We start from the raw sequence: 14,669 nt of genomic DNA, 5'->3' as shown, positions 1-14,669 counted from the left end.
TAATGTAGCGTTTCCCTATTTTCTATGGCAGCAATGCCATTTCAATTTTCTAAATTTATCATCCTTAGCATTTCAGAGTGCAGCTATATTTTCTTTTAAAGACTTTTTCATAGTTCTGTATTCACTTTTTCCATCAAGAAATGCATTTGTAAATCCCATGAAAACACGACTACTTAGTAAACCATTTTAATTACCGAACAAATAACTGCAATCAAAAAGGTAGAAAGGGCGATAAAGTTGAAAGGCCTTGGATCCGCGCAGGTAATTTACTCGGCATTCTGATAATGTATGCACACATTCAATGGAACTCCGTGAAAACATATGACATAAGGTTACTTTCATGATACATCAAAAGCAAGCGAGAACCTAACTCCTCCAAAGCAAGACGCGTCTTCATGAGGTCTCATTAAACCACATCATAACCTGCAAGATTAAATAAAGCCGGTAAAAAAATATATACATGTATATATTAGGAAGTGACATTAGAACGTTCCCCGTCAGATTTTTTCCTGGTTAAACTTTTAAATTATTTTATAAAAATACATCACAGACGGAGCCGGTGGAAAAGTTGACTTTCCTGTCCTGTTATATAAAAATACGAATAATTTTACATATATTATACAAGGACAAAGTTAGATATTTTAAAAGAAGTCTCAAAATATAAAACCAATAGTCGTTTTTTAGGAAAATCTATTATATTGGCTGGGTCTGATTTTTAGTACCTCCCCCGCTTAAAATCTGAGCGGGACACATCCTTTTCATCATTTACCAGGCACAGCACCATACTTTTAGTAGTGGCTATGATTGGTACTACAACTAATTAGTTCCTGGTAAATGGGATGGGGCTGTAAGACTACACACAGTCGCTACTTTAAGGGTTTTATCAGCACAGAATGACTTCTCAAGCCAAGCACAGGCGCTCAGTGCACCATGGCGTGGCAAACTATTTAAATACACCTTACCCCTGCTTGCTTTTGCTTTTCATCTATTTCCACCCTTCTCCGCCAGAACCAATCAAAGATGATAAGGGTAGAGACCAAGGGAAAACAAGTAGGTGGAAAGGCGTTTCATTGATTGGCCCCATCATGATGCACCGAGCGCCTGTACTTGGCTTGAACAGTCATTCTGTGATGGAAAAGCCCCTTAAAAAAAAACTTTTTTTTAGTCTACAGATTTTGTATAATTAATATTCAAATGTGGAAGTAAAAATATCAAAAATCCGCAAAATTATTATTTTTTTTTTAAGGTCCTGGGGATTTTATACATTTTTTATCTCTGAATTACTTGACAAATGTTTAATAACCTGGTATCATTTGACATCCCTTTTTTTGTCCTTTACATCATTTTTTCATTTCCTAGCATGTCTCTTCAAGTTCTTTTATCAGGAATTACAATTCTAGAATTCTAAATGTTTCCTAATCAAAATGCATGCAGATGCCCATGAGTGACAGGAGACATAAATCTTTACAAGTTCTTCCCTATGATGGACATAAATTTTCCATTAAATTGGTATTTTAGTGAAAAACATTTCCATACAATCTCACATCGATGCTTGCCATGTTTTAGAGATAAGTGAATTGATTCCTAGAAAGACCTGGCCGCTGAACCAGGGTTCATCTCTGGCCAATGGACAGGAGCCCTGAGAATCACCTTCTACATGCTGACATCAACAGCTCCTCTATCGATTAGCCAGCCTGGAAGGACATCATTGCAGCGTGACACAAACATGATCTCACGTCAGGAGGCTGGCTATTAGAAATAGATGTCAGCAGGTGAGAGGTGGGTCTCAGGACTCTGGTCAAGCAGTCATTGACTGCTGACCTGGCGGCTGGACCAGGGTCCTGCAAATTTATTTGCTCATCTCTATTTACTTATCCCACCGTTGAGATACCCTAATTCTGAAAATTTGACCCCATGTCCATACAAGGGATTGTAAAAATCTTCATACCCGGCTGCAGTTTATTACATAAAAACAAAATACTTTGTTCACCATCATCAGGTCCAGCGCTGAATCTCTGCCATTGCTCCTGGTGTCTGGTATTGGTTGAGGTGCTGATGTCACTTCAACAGTGTGGCAACCAAACACTGAGCTCAGCGGTTCTTCGGGGGCATATCATCTACATGGGTAGGGCTGCTGAGCTCATTGATAGGCTGCGATAATGTCGACATGACGTCATCACCATAGCCAGTACCAGACACAGGGAGCAGTGCCAGCAACTCAGCGCTGAGCCCAGGGATGATGAGGAAACAAATTCGTTATTTTAGGGAAAAACATTCTTAAGAGGGGACAACCCTTTTCCCATTTAAGAGTTCCTTATTCGCCTTCTACATTACACTTTATATGAGTTATGGAAAATAGTTATGAAGTTTTTATCAGACCCATGAGACAGAACTGTATAGTCTTCTATACCATCACACACCCTTTTTCCTACCAAACACTGATGCATGAGTAGACAAGGCGGTCCTAACTTCTTATGAGGTTTAGAGCAACTCTATTCTCCTAATGGGTAGAAGTCACAAAAATATCCTCTTGCCCCAGACATTTATGGGATCCTATAGAATTGAGGAGTTTGGTTAGGATACTCCTTTAAAAGTTATGATTTAAATGTGAATTTCACACCATAAGTCTTTACATAGCTAGATGTCAATTACATCTAAAAAACAGTAAAGTAGAAGACTCGGAGCTTTCTTATTTGCCTTGGTATCATGATTAGATATTTATGATTTCCCACAGTCCTGAAAGTAAATCCTAATAAAAGGACTTTTGGCTTTGAACTTAGAAAGGTCTACGTAAGTAGTGAGCTGGAGCTTTTACTGGATGACGCCAAGAACTTTGCTATTAATACTGCTGCCTTAATGGAAAAATGTGACAGAAATGTCATTGGCATAATACAAAATAATGCTGAAGCCAGACGGCCTCATGGGAAATTGAGATCTATTCTAAAAACTGAATTTATAAAAACAGCCTTCCCTCTTATAAGCCATGTATGCTTCAAATGGAATTTTAATCTGCAAGATACAGGTGCATTTCACAAAAATAGAATATCAAAGAGTTAATTTATTTCAGTTCTTCAATACAAAAAGTGAAACTCATTATATAGAGTCATTACAGAGGGATCTATTTCAAGTGTTTATTTCTGTTAATGTTGATGACTATGGCTTACAGCCAATGAAAACACAAAAGTCAGTATCTCGGTAAATGAGAATAATTAACAAAAAACAACTGCAAAGGCTTCCTAAGCTTCTAAAAAGGTCACGGGGAAGACTGCTGACTTGACAGATGTCCAGAAGGCAGTCATTGACACACTCCACAAGATCCCAGAGTCTGGAGGAAGAGTGGAGAGGCCACAATCCAAGCTGCTTGAGATCTAGTGTGAAGTTTCCACAATCAGTGATGGTTTGGGGGCCATGTCATCTGCTGGTGTAGGTCCACTGTGTTTTATCAAGACCAAAGTCAGCGCAGGACATTTTAGAGCACTTCATGCTTCCCTCTGGTGACTAGCTTTTTGGAGATGGAAATGTCATTCTCCAGCAGGACTTGGCCCCTGTCCACACTGCCAAAAGTACCAATACCTGGTTTACAAACAACAGTATCACTGTGCTTGATTGGCAGCAAACTCGCCTGACCTTAACCCCATAGAGAATCTATTATAGAGAATCTATGGGGTATTGTCAAGAGGAAGATGAGAGACACCAGACCCAACAATGCAGATGAGCTGAAGGCTGCTATCAAAGCCACCTGGGCTTCCATAACACCTCAGCAGTGCCACAGGCTGATCACCTCCATGCCACATTGCCGCATTGATGCAGTAATTGATGCAGAAGGAGCCACGACCAAGTATTGAGGGCATTTACTGATCATACATTTCAGTAGGAAAACATTTCGGATTTTAAAAACATTTTTCAAGCTGTTGTTATAAAGTATTCTAATTTACTGAGATAATGACTTTTGAGTTTTCATTGGCTGTAAGCCATAATCATCAACATTAACAGAAATAAACACTTGAAATAGATCCCTCTGTTTGTAATGACTATATATAATATATGAGCTTCACTTCTTGTATTGAAGAACTGAAATAAATTTAACTTTTTGATATTATTCTAATTTTGTGAGAAGCACCTGTATGCACAAACCACACATTTATTCACAGCATTTTGCATTATTCAAAATCGGTTGAAGGGATATATATACGTAGATATGCACTATATTACCTAATAAAGGCATTAGCACAACAGTGCCATGTTCGCAGAGACTTACAAAAGCACCTAGATTACAGATGGCTCCACACTACAGAGTCAGTCAGAAGAGATGATCTAAGACATACTTATAGGGAAATTAGATTGTGGGCCCAGTGAGGACAGTAATGTGTAATATCTGTAAAGCGCTGCGAAATATGATCGCGCTAAATAAGTGAATATTTTAATAAATAAGACCAACAACGGCAAGATCACATTTTATCTTTGCACGCCTAATCATACACAAAGACTTCAGGAAGAACATGCTTAGGGCATAAATATTTTTTTCAGTCATAGTGTAAGAAGACATGTTGACCAAGGAAATATTGATCAAAAGCATGGTGTTGGAGATGCTTAGGTTTGGGGCTGCTTTGTTATATGAAGGTCTAAGCAGTTAACCATTATAGAATTCAGCATGAATTCTTCATTTCAGCTATACGAGAGACCTTGCAAAATCACAATAACTCTAGACATACCAAGAAATCCATCAAGGAATGGCTGAAAAAAAGATAATATTGGATGACTCATGTATGGCCAAGTCAAAGCTAGGATCTAAGTTCCATCCAGACGCTGTTGGGGGATGTGTGATGGTCTGTGCAAGTAGGAAATCCTTTTATCTTCTCACAGCTAAAATAGTTATCCATGGATGAGTAACAAAGGGTCAGGCAATCTCAGAGACCGGTAGAAAGCTAAGAAATGTATCTAGGAAAGGAGAGGATTCCAGGTACTAGATTCATAGACGTAAATAGCATTTCTGCACTTGCAAAAAAATAGCTTCGGAAGAATTGATTGTGTTTTGTTCAGTTCTATCACATTCTTTCATTTACTGTTGAGGTCAAAAATAATTGTCTATGGGGAATATGTTTACTTTTTCACGCGACTAATTTACTGAGAGTTTAATTATTTACTCTTTTATGTACTTTGATAACCCAAAGAAAACCTCAACCTAAGAAAGTTGCAGTGGGAGGGCTACCAAGAAAACTCTAAAGAGTGATGATATACTCAGATTGTTGTCATATCACAGTTACAAAAACCCCCATACTATATCACTTATTTGTGCAGCTTGTCAAACATTTTCTTTAATGGTTTGCCAAAAACATGAATGATAAAATTAGATTTTCTAGGAAGGCATTTGACCATCAAATACGCAAAGTAGCTCATACAAAGCCAATCCAGAGACCCCACCTATAGGCAGCTCTGATTTTGGGGTTTTGCCGAGTTGGATTTCTTTTTTCAGAGCCAGCGTTTTCCCTGATCATGGTCTAAGGATAATTATTCAGCTAACTGATACCCTACTCTGCACTCATAAGGGGTAAAAACCTTGGGACAATGCTGTCTATTCACTGAGGATAGTTGTACAATATGGTACATATACTTAGAGAGTGCTGTCAAATATATACCTATTAAAATATTACTTTATTGAAAACTTATTAAAACTACAATTCATGATACATACACAAGAGTCCACAAAACAAAAATATATAAAAATACCAAAAGGGGCTACCATAGATGGTCACAGTGCATATCTAGCTAATGGGCGTATTTTTATTGAGTAGCTATAGTTCAGGAAAGGTGAGAATCTAAACAAGATGGATTTTACAAAAGAGGTTGGGTAGCTATATGTATCAGAATGCCCTATTTTATCCTTATTCCTATTAGCCCTACCTTGCAATGGAGGTTGGCACCCGATAAGCACAAGTGTTGCACCCACTCTCCATCGGCTGGCACTAATATGCCCTAGTGCACCCTTTAAAGTCTTGGAATACCATGCTCGTTACACAACATCACAATATTCAACAATACACTCATTGATGACACAATAGTCACTTGGCTCAACAAAGCATGAAATAGAGAAACAATTGGACTTATTGAACACCAGTATATTCAATTCATCAATACATTAACCACAGTATATTCCACTTGACACGTTTCCCCTTAAAGGTTCTTCAGGAGCACATACTCAAACAAGCTGTCTACAGTTGAGTCTCTGGCTTGTTCTGTAGGAGCTACTTTGCATAATTTTTCTCCCATGAAACACTGCCTTGAAAATAAATCTCCATGCAGAGTTGGATCTCATCAATGAGAACCACCTGACCATAAAATAAAAACATGTATTGAAAAATATATGGCAAAAAGATAAAGTCCATTGAAGTCTTGCAGAATAGGGTAAAAGAAAAGAGAAAAACTTGCTGCAGTCTGCAAGAGAAATGCAAATCAGGAAACATAAGGCCAAAGCGTATAACCATAAATGACGTCCTGGAGTGATCAAGTTAAAGTCCAGATGTTAACCCGAATGAAAAATTAAGGTGAAAGTTGTTCATTTATGATCATTCATGAACTTCATAAGTCTAGAACAGACCAATGCAACATCCAAATATGCAAAGTTTACTTATAACTAGTATTGATGAGCGCAAGTGCTCGTTACTAGAGTTTGCCTAGGGTGCTTGGGTATGCACCGAGTATCGAGGGTGCTCGAGTGACATGTTCAAGTCCCCACGGCCACATGTTTTGTAGCTTTTAGACAGCCACAACAAATGCAGGTATTGCCCGTGTTGGTCAGGCAATCCAGCATGTATTGTGGCTATCTAACAGCCGCAAAAGATGGGGCCGCGGGGAATCAAAAGCGTCACTTGAGCACCCGCAATACTCAAGTAATGAGCACTTGCATTCATCACTAATAACTAGCTGTTGACTAGCAATAGGATCATTTTCTACACAGTAAAGAAATTCCATTAGTAAAAGCATCAAAACCTCATCTAATGTTGTGACTTGTTGTAGGAGTGAACTGGAAAAATAATGAATGGTATAAAACTTATACCAAGAATTCCTTTGCAATCTATGCAGTGTTCCAGCTTTCTGGGGAGCAGTTGCCAAGCCTTGTAAAAGACGACTGAATAAGAAAAACACTTTATTGCTGGGAGCTTTTTTAGTTCGTGTGGGAACAAAAGAGGTCTTACATTCATGTCATGCTTTATTAAATTAGTGCAACCAAAGTAAAGAGTAAGTTGGGTTTAGAAAACATGGGCTACACTATTGTGCAACTGTATCATACCGAGTTCTCGTGAGCAACACAGAGGAAAGAGGACCACTGTTAGCAGAAGAAATAGGATCACCCTCCATCTATATACAGCCATCATAATCTTTTTAGTTGTTGTGCACACAGGACATATCACTAATTAAAATCTAAATGGTTATTTTTTTAATCATCCCATTTAAAATTTAACCTTATGACAAATAATTGCTCATTAAAGCAACCCAAGCATGATTCTGGAGGATCTGCAGCATTCATTATGAAGCGTCCACTATTGTGTCAGAACTTTACCCATCAGAGGATCCTCGGGTACTTTGGTAGGCCACTTAAACCCTTATACTAAAGAATATTTGGACATTCTCATAGTCTGTTCAGAGGTCTCATAAAATAGATGTCTCCAATCAAACCACAATGGATCGGTGTCATCTCCTCCACATTATACAGCATCCAGTGGAATAATTCTTCAGCGCTACTTACATGGATGGGTCAGACCCAAGGATTTGCCCCTTTCGGCTTTTTCAAGACCAACTTGTTCTTGATAATGCCAGATGGGCTAAATCCTCGTTTGGTCAAGATGGAAGGTTTAGATTCTGGAGAACCCCCCCTGGAAATTAAGTGAGCTCTACTCGAATGTGTCATTCACTAAATGAACCAAATGTTTGAATGACAAATTGGGATACATTTTTACAGTTTAAAAACGTGGTTCTGTGTGGAAGATTTTAAAGCAGTCAGTGACGCATAAGGCTGGCAATGATGGGCACTGTGGGCAATAGTAGCGGGTATCACGCCTCATTCCTCTCTTAGTACATACACGACATCTTTTCTGGGGGTTCCTTCTTGTTTCCTTTGCTGGAATAAGTGCAATAAAATGTCGCTCAGTGAGTCTTTTCACATCCTCAGATTCTAATGGATGAGCGGGGCTAACACTTTGAAAGACAAGATTTTCAATTACCTTTTCTTGATAATCAAGAAAAGGATCTCAATTTCCTGCTTTTTTGTACAACACAAAAGAATTGTATGTGGCCACCTGAAACAAATAAATAACCAACTTTTTATACCAGGTATAGGACTTTCTTGATACCTGGTATGGCTGTAGAACCTTGTCTGCAAGGTCCACACCCCCGATGTGCTTGTTGTAGTCAATGACTGACACAGGTTTTTGCTTCGGAGTGGTGGATCCTAGTTCTACAATGGCCCTTGTGGCATCTGTGTGGATCGAGCTGAGGACAAAAATATCCCTCTTATCCCTATATTTCAGGGCAAGCAGCTCTCCGTTGCTCACAGCCCCTGACTGCCCCTTTTGGAACTTTTGGTTGACCAATGGCTGTGGAAACCCCTGACTGTTTTTACGAATGGTCCCACAAGCCCCGATGTTGTGTTCAACCAGACTTTTAAATAGGGGTATGCTGGTGTAATTATTGTCCACTTATAGATTGTAGCCTTTTTGAAAAAATGGACTTATCAGCTCCCAAACAATTTTTCCAGATGTCCCCAGATAAGTAGGGCATCCTGGTGGGTTTAGTTGGCTATCTTTCCCCTCGTATATGCGAAAAGCGGATGTGTATCCGGTTGAACTTTCGCACATTTTATAGATCTTTATTCCAAACCTTGCCCTTTTAGATGGGATAAATTGCTTGAGATGCAGTCTTCCTTTGAATTTTACAAGGGACTCATCTATAGAAATATTTTGTGTTGGGGCGTAGAGCCTTAAGAATTTTTCTGACAAATTTTCAATGATGGGTCTAATTTTATATAACCTGTCATGTTCTGGGGCATTTCTGGGCAGGCATTGACTATTGTCGTTAAAATGCCAAAACCGCATGAGCATTTCATAACGGGTCCTAGGCAGAACGACTGAAAACATAGGGGTGGCTTGAACAGGGTGGTTGGACCAGTAGGATCGAATGCTCTGTTTTTTAACAAGCCCCATGGCAAATGTAAGTCCTAAAATTTTTTTTATTTCCGGGACATTAGTTGGTGTCCATAAATTTGCCCTAGCATAGTAAGATCGGGGATTCTGGCTTATGAATTGGGATGCATATAAATTTGTTTGCACGACAATATTCTCTAGCAAGCTGTCTGTAAAAAACAAACTAAAAAAATGAATTGGTCCAAAATCTTCCACCTCCACATTTATACCAGGAATGGCGTTGAAATCAGGGCTGAATGGAGCAGCCGAATCCGAAGCCTCCCATATGGGAAATGCTAGATCATGTGGCAAAACCCCTTGTACACTGGCGTGCGCCAATTCACTAGTAGCAGGGACAGCGCTTGTACTGGGCAGTGTTCCCTGATTTGGAGACGTTTCTCCACTAGCGCTATTTGCCCCTATTGCTGTACTGGTCCTTGGGCATGAGGATGGACCAGAATCACTGCTCTCAGTGTCACCGCTACTAAAGCCCTCAAAATCCATATCTCCATCTGAGATTGCACTGTCATCAGTGTCAGAAAATAGCAGGGCATACACCTCCTCTGCGGTATAAGTCTGACGGGCCATTTTATTTTTATATTTTTTGACTGGACTGAACGGACGGGACCGGACTGGACTGACCTGACTGACTGACTGACTGACCTGACAGGACTGACTGACTGACTGGACTGACTGACTGACTGACTGACTGGACTGACCTGACAGGACTGACTGGACTGACTGATCTGACAGGACTGACTGATCTGACAGGACTGACTGATCAGACTAACCCTAACGCTTACTTTATTTTTTATTTTTTATTTTTCACTTTCACAGTGGCAAGGCTGACAGCTCTTGTCACACTGTTTCTCCTCTGCACTCTCACTGAGATCGGAGGAGAAACAGTGTATTCAGCCAGATCGCCCGGTAAAGTTTGTTGCTAAAACAAACTTCCCTGGTGATCACTGATTGGCTGGTGTGACGCTGACATCATCGAGACCTGAGCCAATCAGGTCTCGATGATGTCAGAGGTCACAGCACCGGGATCCCCGCCGCTGCTGAGGTATGTGGGCGGTCCCGATCACCGACCACCGGCTGTCACTATCTTTTAAATGCCGCGATCGCTATGGATCGCGGCATCTAGAAGATAGGAACAGGTTAACATCATGGGGACCTGATCCAATCAGGTCCCCATGATGCCACATGTCAGAGCTATCGCTCTGAACCGGTACCGCAGAGCTAGCAGGACCACCCACCGTTTTTAAACGTCGGCGCTGCACAGAGCCCAGCAAGCGCCGACGTTTATGTACAGTGGGCGGTCGGGAACCGGTTAAAGTACAATTTTATCTATGCGAGTACAATGCACTGGACCTAATAAAATCAATCCCTACTGTTTTTACTAAGGTTGAATGTCTTTTATAGCACTGGATGACTATTACTCCAAATGTTTTGTATTGTGGAGGAGTGGACACCGATATGTGGTGGTTTAAATGGTGACGTGTATCTTATGAGACCTCTGAACAGATTATAAAAACATCTCACTCAAGTCATGAGTGGATATTGAATCTACCTTACATTTTGAGCGGTCCAACATTATATGTATTCTGACTTTTGAGGACATTCAAGGCTTTACTACTCGTTGTTGTGTATCTTCTCCATAAAAGACCATTCTTAAGGAGTCCAAATTTTGCATTGTTTAGTATATTGAATTGTTTAATATCTGTGCACTTTGAATTTTTGTGTTCATGTTGATGCAAACCCTATCACTATTTGGCTATGCCCCAATGATTCCCTAATGAAGATTTGATTAATAGCTTGACATTTTCTTCTGAATGTTCTCAGTAGGGTTGAACACATTTTTGAAAATTGACTTCATGAGAGTTTTCCAATATGTAATTGTATTTCTCATAAGACAAGAGATTCCTTAATACTTTTACATACTGATATCTTACAGACTTAAAGGATTCATCCAAACCACAAGTAGCATGAATGAGAACCTGGCTGCTGCATTCCAGAGAAAATATAGTTTCAATTTCCTAGCACCGCTCAAGGGGACTGACAGGTCTCTCCCTTGCGTGTACGTTAAGAGAGACCTGTCCATCTACTAAAGCAGTTTGGAGTCAGGGCCAGACTAGTCTCATCTATCCCTGTAGTCCCTGGATGAATCTTCTAAATATATTTTTTCTGAAACACTCCAGCATTTCAATTGTGCTGCCAGGCTGTGCCTACCCATGAGGTTCCCCTTAACTGTCTTATATGAGAAAATATGTCTTTGCAATAGGACATTTGGCCTTTGGCATAGGACATTTTTGCATAATCATTTTGATTTTGATTTCAGACCATTATTTACCATCATATTGTTCTCACATGAAAAACATTTTAACCAAAGGAAGCAGTAAAAAGATCATTTTGACTGAGAAATGAATTTTTCAAAAATTGCCTTAAAAAATTAACAAAAAGTGATCATCAATTTTATAAGAAACTCACCTAAAATTCAAAAGGCCCATTATTTTCAGTCCTGTTCTTCTATATTTTACCTGCTTCCTGGGAAAAAAATAAATGTATTAAAATGTAATAAAAAAAAAAAAAAAAAAGAAAAGCATTTTTAAGAAACATTTTCAGCAAAATTACAGAAAATGGAATTAGTAAATTTAGAAGCTAACTTTAACTCTGTTGATAACTAAAGTTTATGGACAAAATAAATTTTCAAACAGCTAGTTATGAAATTTTACAGAGGGTTTTAAAGGAGAACACTGAAGCTTATTTTTTTTAATGTAATTAGGTAAGTAAAAAAAAAAATTAAAAAAGTTTAAAATGGTCATTTAGGGGGGGTCTTAAAATCACAAAAATGAAACTTTCTAGTTTGTAGTGCACCTGCTTTTTATTTTTTAGATTAAAAGAGAAATTAATGAATATTAAAATCTTATTTGATTTATTTACCTTTGCAAATGAAGATCGTTTTAAGGGTTACACATCCTCTGCCACGGATGAAAGCGACCTCAATTAGTCATGTCAGAAAGTCTTTAAAAGCTTTGTGCTAATTGCTCCCATCACGGTACGAAGTTCTCATTATGGAATCAAAATTCTTATAAATTCCAAAGTTGCACTAGTGAAAAAATGCTCAACAAAATGAAAAACTTACATTTTTTAATCAGAAAACTCAAAATCTAATTTAAAACCATTTTATAAACATTATTTGGTTTGCATTGTTTTAAATATGGTTCTTAAGCAGATCAATACCATTTATACAGCCTTTAAAGCTAAAGCGATGAAGTGAATGTATGTTTTAAATTTTAGACCAAATTTTTTTTAAAGACAAGTTAGAAATATCAGCCTTAAAGAATATTCCCTGTTTACCACTATTTATTTTTTTTTTTGTTTTACAAAATAGCGCAGAAAATTACCTTTTCACACACACGGTTTTTTATTTTCTTTCAAAAGTTTATTAGTATTAAGCAACAGTAAAACTTTGCTCAACACTACAGTACATTTCAAGACTCGTTACAAAAAGATACCACATTATTTCCATTTGTGATTTTTTTTTTTTTCCTTTTCATTTATGCAGATTTACAAGAGAAAAAAAAAAAAGTAGCAAATATTTAAAATAAAGCTGATAGAACTTAAGTTTGTCAAAACCCTTTAAAATAAAAAGGTTACGGTTATGTTAACGAATGGATTAACATGTTTAAGTCGATCTAACTGGTTTAAACACTAGTTAAAAGTTAAATTCATCCCTTTTGACCACCTAATTTTCAAATACAGGCTACTGTATATAACAAGGTTGGTTTACAATTGGTTGGTTCATTTGGTCTTTCAATGGTTAATAAACCAAAAAAATGTGAAGAAAAAAAAGAAACGATTTAGTTTCAGTCCATCCATTCATTCACGTTTAGAACGGTTTTAATAAAAAGATAATGAGCGCTCATAGAAAAAAATTACTTTGAACAGTAAACAGGGCTGGAGAAGAGGGCATAATTCAAGTCAGACTGTACAATCAGTATCTTGCATATGGTTGATCTCTGTAGACTCCTTTTGTGGCTCTTGAGGAAACAGACTTGTGTCTGGAATTTGCCCAATCATCTTGTCCTAGGAAAATTAATTCAATAAATTATTGCTGATTTTTTTTTTTCTGTTTGGTAGAAATTGTAATGACTTTCGCATTTTTCAATTTTTTCACTTTTTTTTTAAAAGTATATGAGAGAGAGAGAGAGAGAGAGAAAGAAAGAGAAAGAAGGAGAGAGATAATGTTAACTGTATATTTCTCTACATGGTATAAAAATCAAATAAGCCCCTTTTGCTAAGAACAGTACCTGGAACCTCTAGGGTTAATATTGTCATGCTTTATATAGTTTATGCAGTTAATTAGTTTATTATTTGATTAATTAGATGTATTTATCAACATGCCAGCCATTTAAAGTATCACTGACCATGTCATATATTACCAATGATTAAGAATGGTCTTGTGAAAAATTTGGTGTTAAAGAAATTCTGTCACCAGGTTTTTGCTACCTCATCTAAGAGCAGCATAATGTAGGAAAAGAGACCCTGATTCCAATGATGTATCAATTAGTTTACTGTGTGCCACAGTTTGGACACAGTTTTTAGATGTAGCAAGTAGCAGAGCTCAGAAAGCTAACTCCACCCACACCAGGCTTTCTATGTAGAATCATAGAATGTTAAAGTTGGAGGGGACCTCCAGGGTCCTCGTGTCCAACCCCCTGCTCAATGCAGGATTCACTAAACCATCTAAGGCAGATGTCTGTCCAGCCTCTGCTTGAAGACTTCCATTGAAGGAGAACTCACCACTAGTGTTGAGCGAATTTGTTCGGCATTTCACGAACACGAATTTAAAATGCTGAACAAATTCGCTCAACACTACTTACCACCTCTCGTAGCCGCCTGTCCACTCATTGATGACTCTCACTGTCAAAGTTTTTTCTAATATCTAATGTGTATCTTCTCCCTTTCAGTTTCATTCAATTGCTCAGAATGTACATTGAGTATAGACAGTGAGCTGCTTATCAGAGGAGGGAGCATGGTCAGACCAGAGATCATGTGATCATCAGTCCAGGCAGCAATAATCTCCTGCTGATAAAACATCTATTGTATTAAAACAACAGCACATGGCCTAATAACTGACATCCCTGAAACCTGTGTCTCAGCTCCTACCTCGTACTGTCCTCAGATTATAGCAAAAAACTGCTGACAGATTCTTTTTAGGCTATGTGCCCACGATGCAGAAATGCTCAGGATTTTTTCCTGAGCGTTTCTGCATCTCCCTGGCAGAAAAAAAACGCATGTGGATTGTACATGCGGATTGTACATGCGTTTTCCTGCCAGGGACAAGCGGATGTGAAGCGTTCTTCACTCGCATTTCCGCATGCGGGTTGACAAGCGCTTTCCAAGTGATTTTAGCATCACTAGGAAAGTGCTTGTCAACTTGGTCACACTATATAAATCCATGCAAACGGCATGGATTTATATACTGTGACC

At 38.4% G+C, this 14,669-nt stretch overlaps 1 protein-coding gene across 2 annotated transcripts in view; it reads right to left on the bottom strand.

Moving 5' to 3' along the window:
* KHDRBS3 (KH RNA binding domain containing, signal transduction associated 3) overlaps positions 1–14,669 on the bottom strand; it is a 176,696-nt gene that overhangs the window by 16,975 nt on the left and 145,052 nt on the right. For both annotated transcript variants that reach the window (XM_073676802.1, XM_073676803.1), the window contains 2 exons: positions 13,116–13,262; positions 11,664–11,720 (listed from right to left, as the gene is read on the bottom strand). In XM_073676802.1, coding sequence (XP_073532903.1) covers positions 13,171–13,262 — 92 coding nt within the window. In that variant the 3' untranslated portion in view covers positions 11,664–11,720; positions 13,116–13,170. The remainder of the gene's footprint in view (positions 1–11,663; positions 11,721–13,115; positions 13,263–14,669) is intronic.

This window comes from Phyllobates terribilis, unplaced genomic scaffold (assembly GCF_046119375.1).
Source record: "Phyllobates terribilis strain yellow unplaced genomic scaffold, ASM4611937v1 Scaffold_4__5_contigs__length_816908805, whole genome shotgun sequence".
In the NCBI taxonomy this organism is placed as follows: domain Eukaryota; kingdom Metazoa; phylum Chordata; class Amphibia; order Anura; family Dendrobatidae; genus Phyllobates; species Phyllobates terribilis.
Note: the sequence above shows the minus strand (reverse complement) of the source record. Positions and strands in the feature narration are given on the sequence as shown.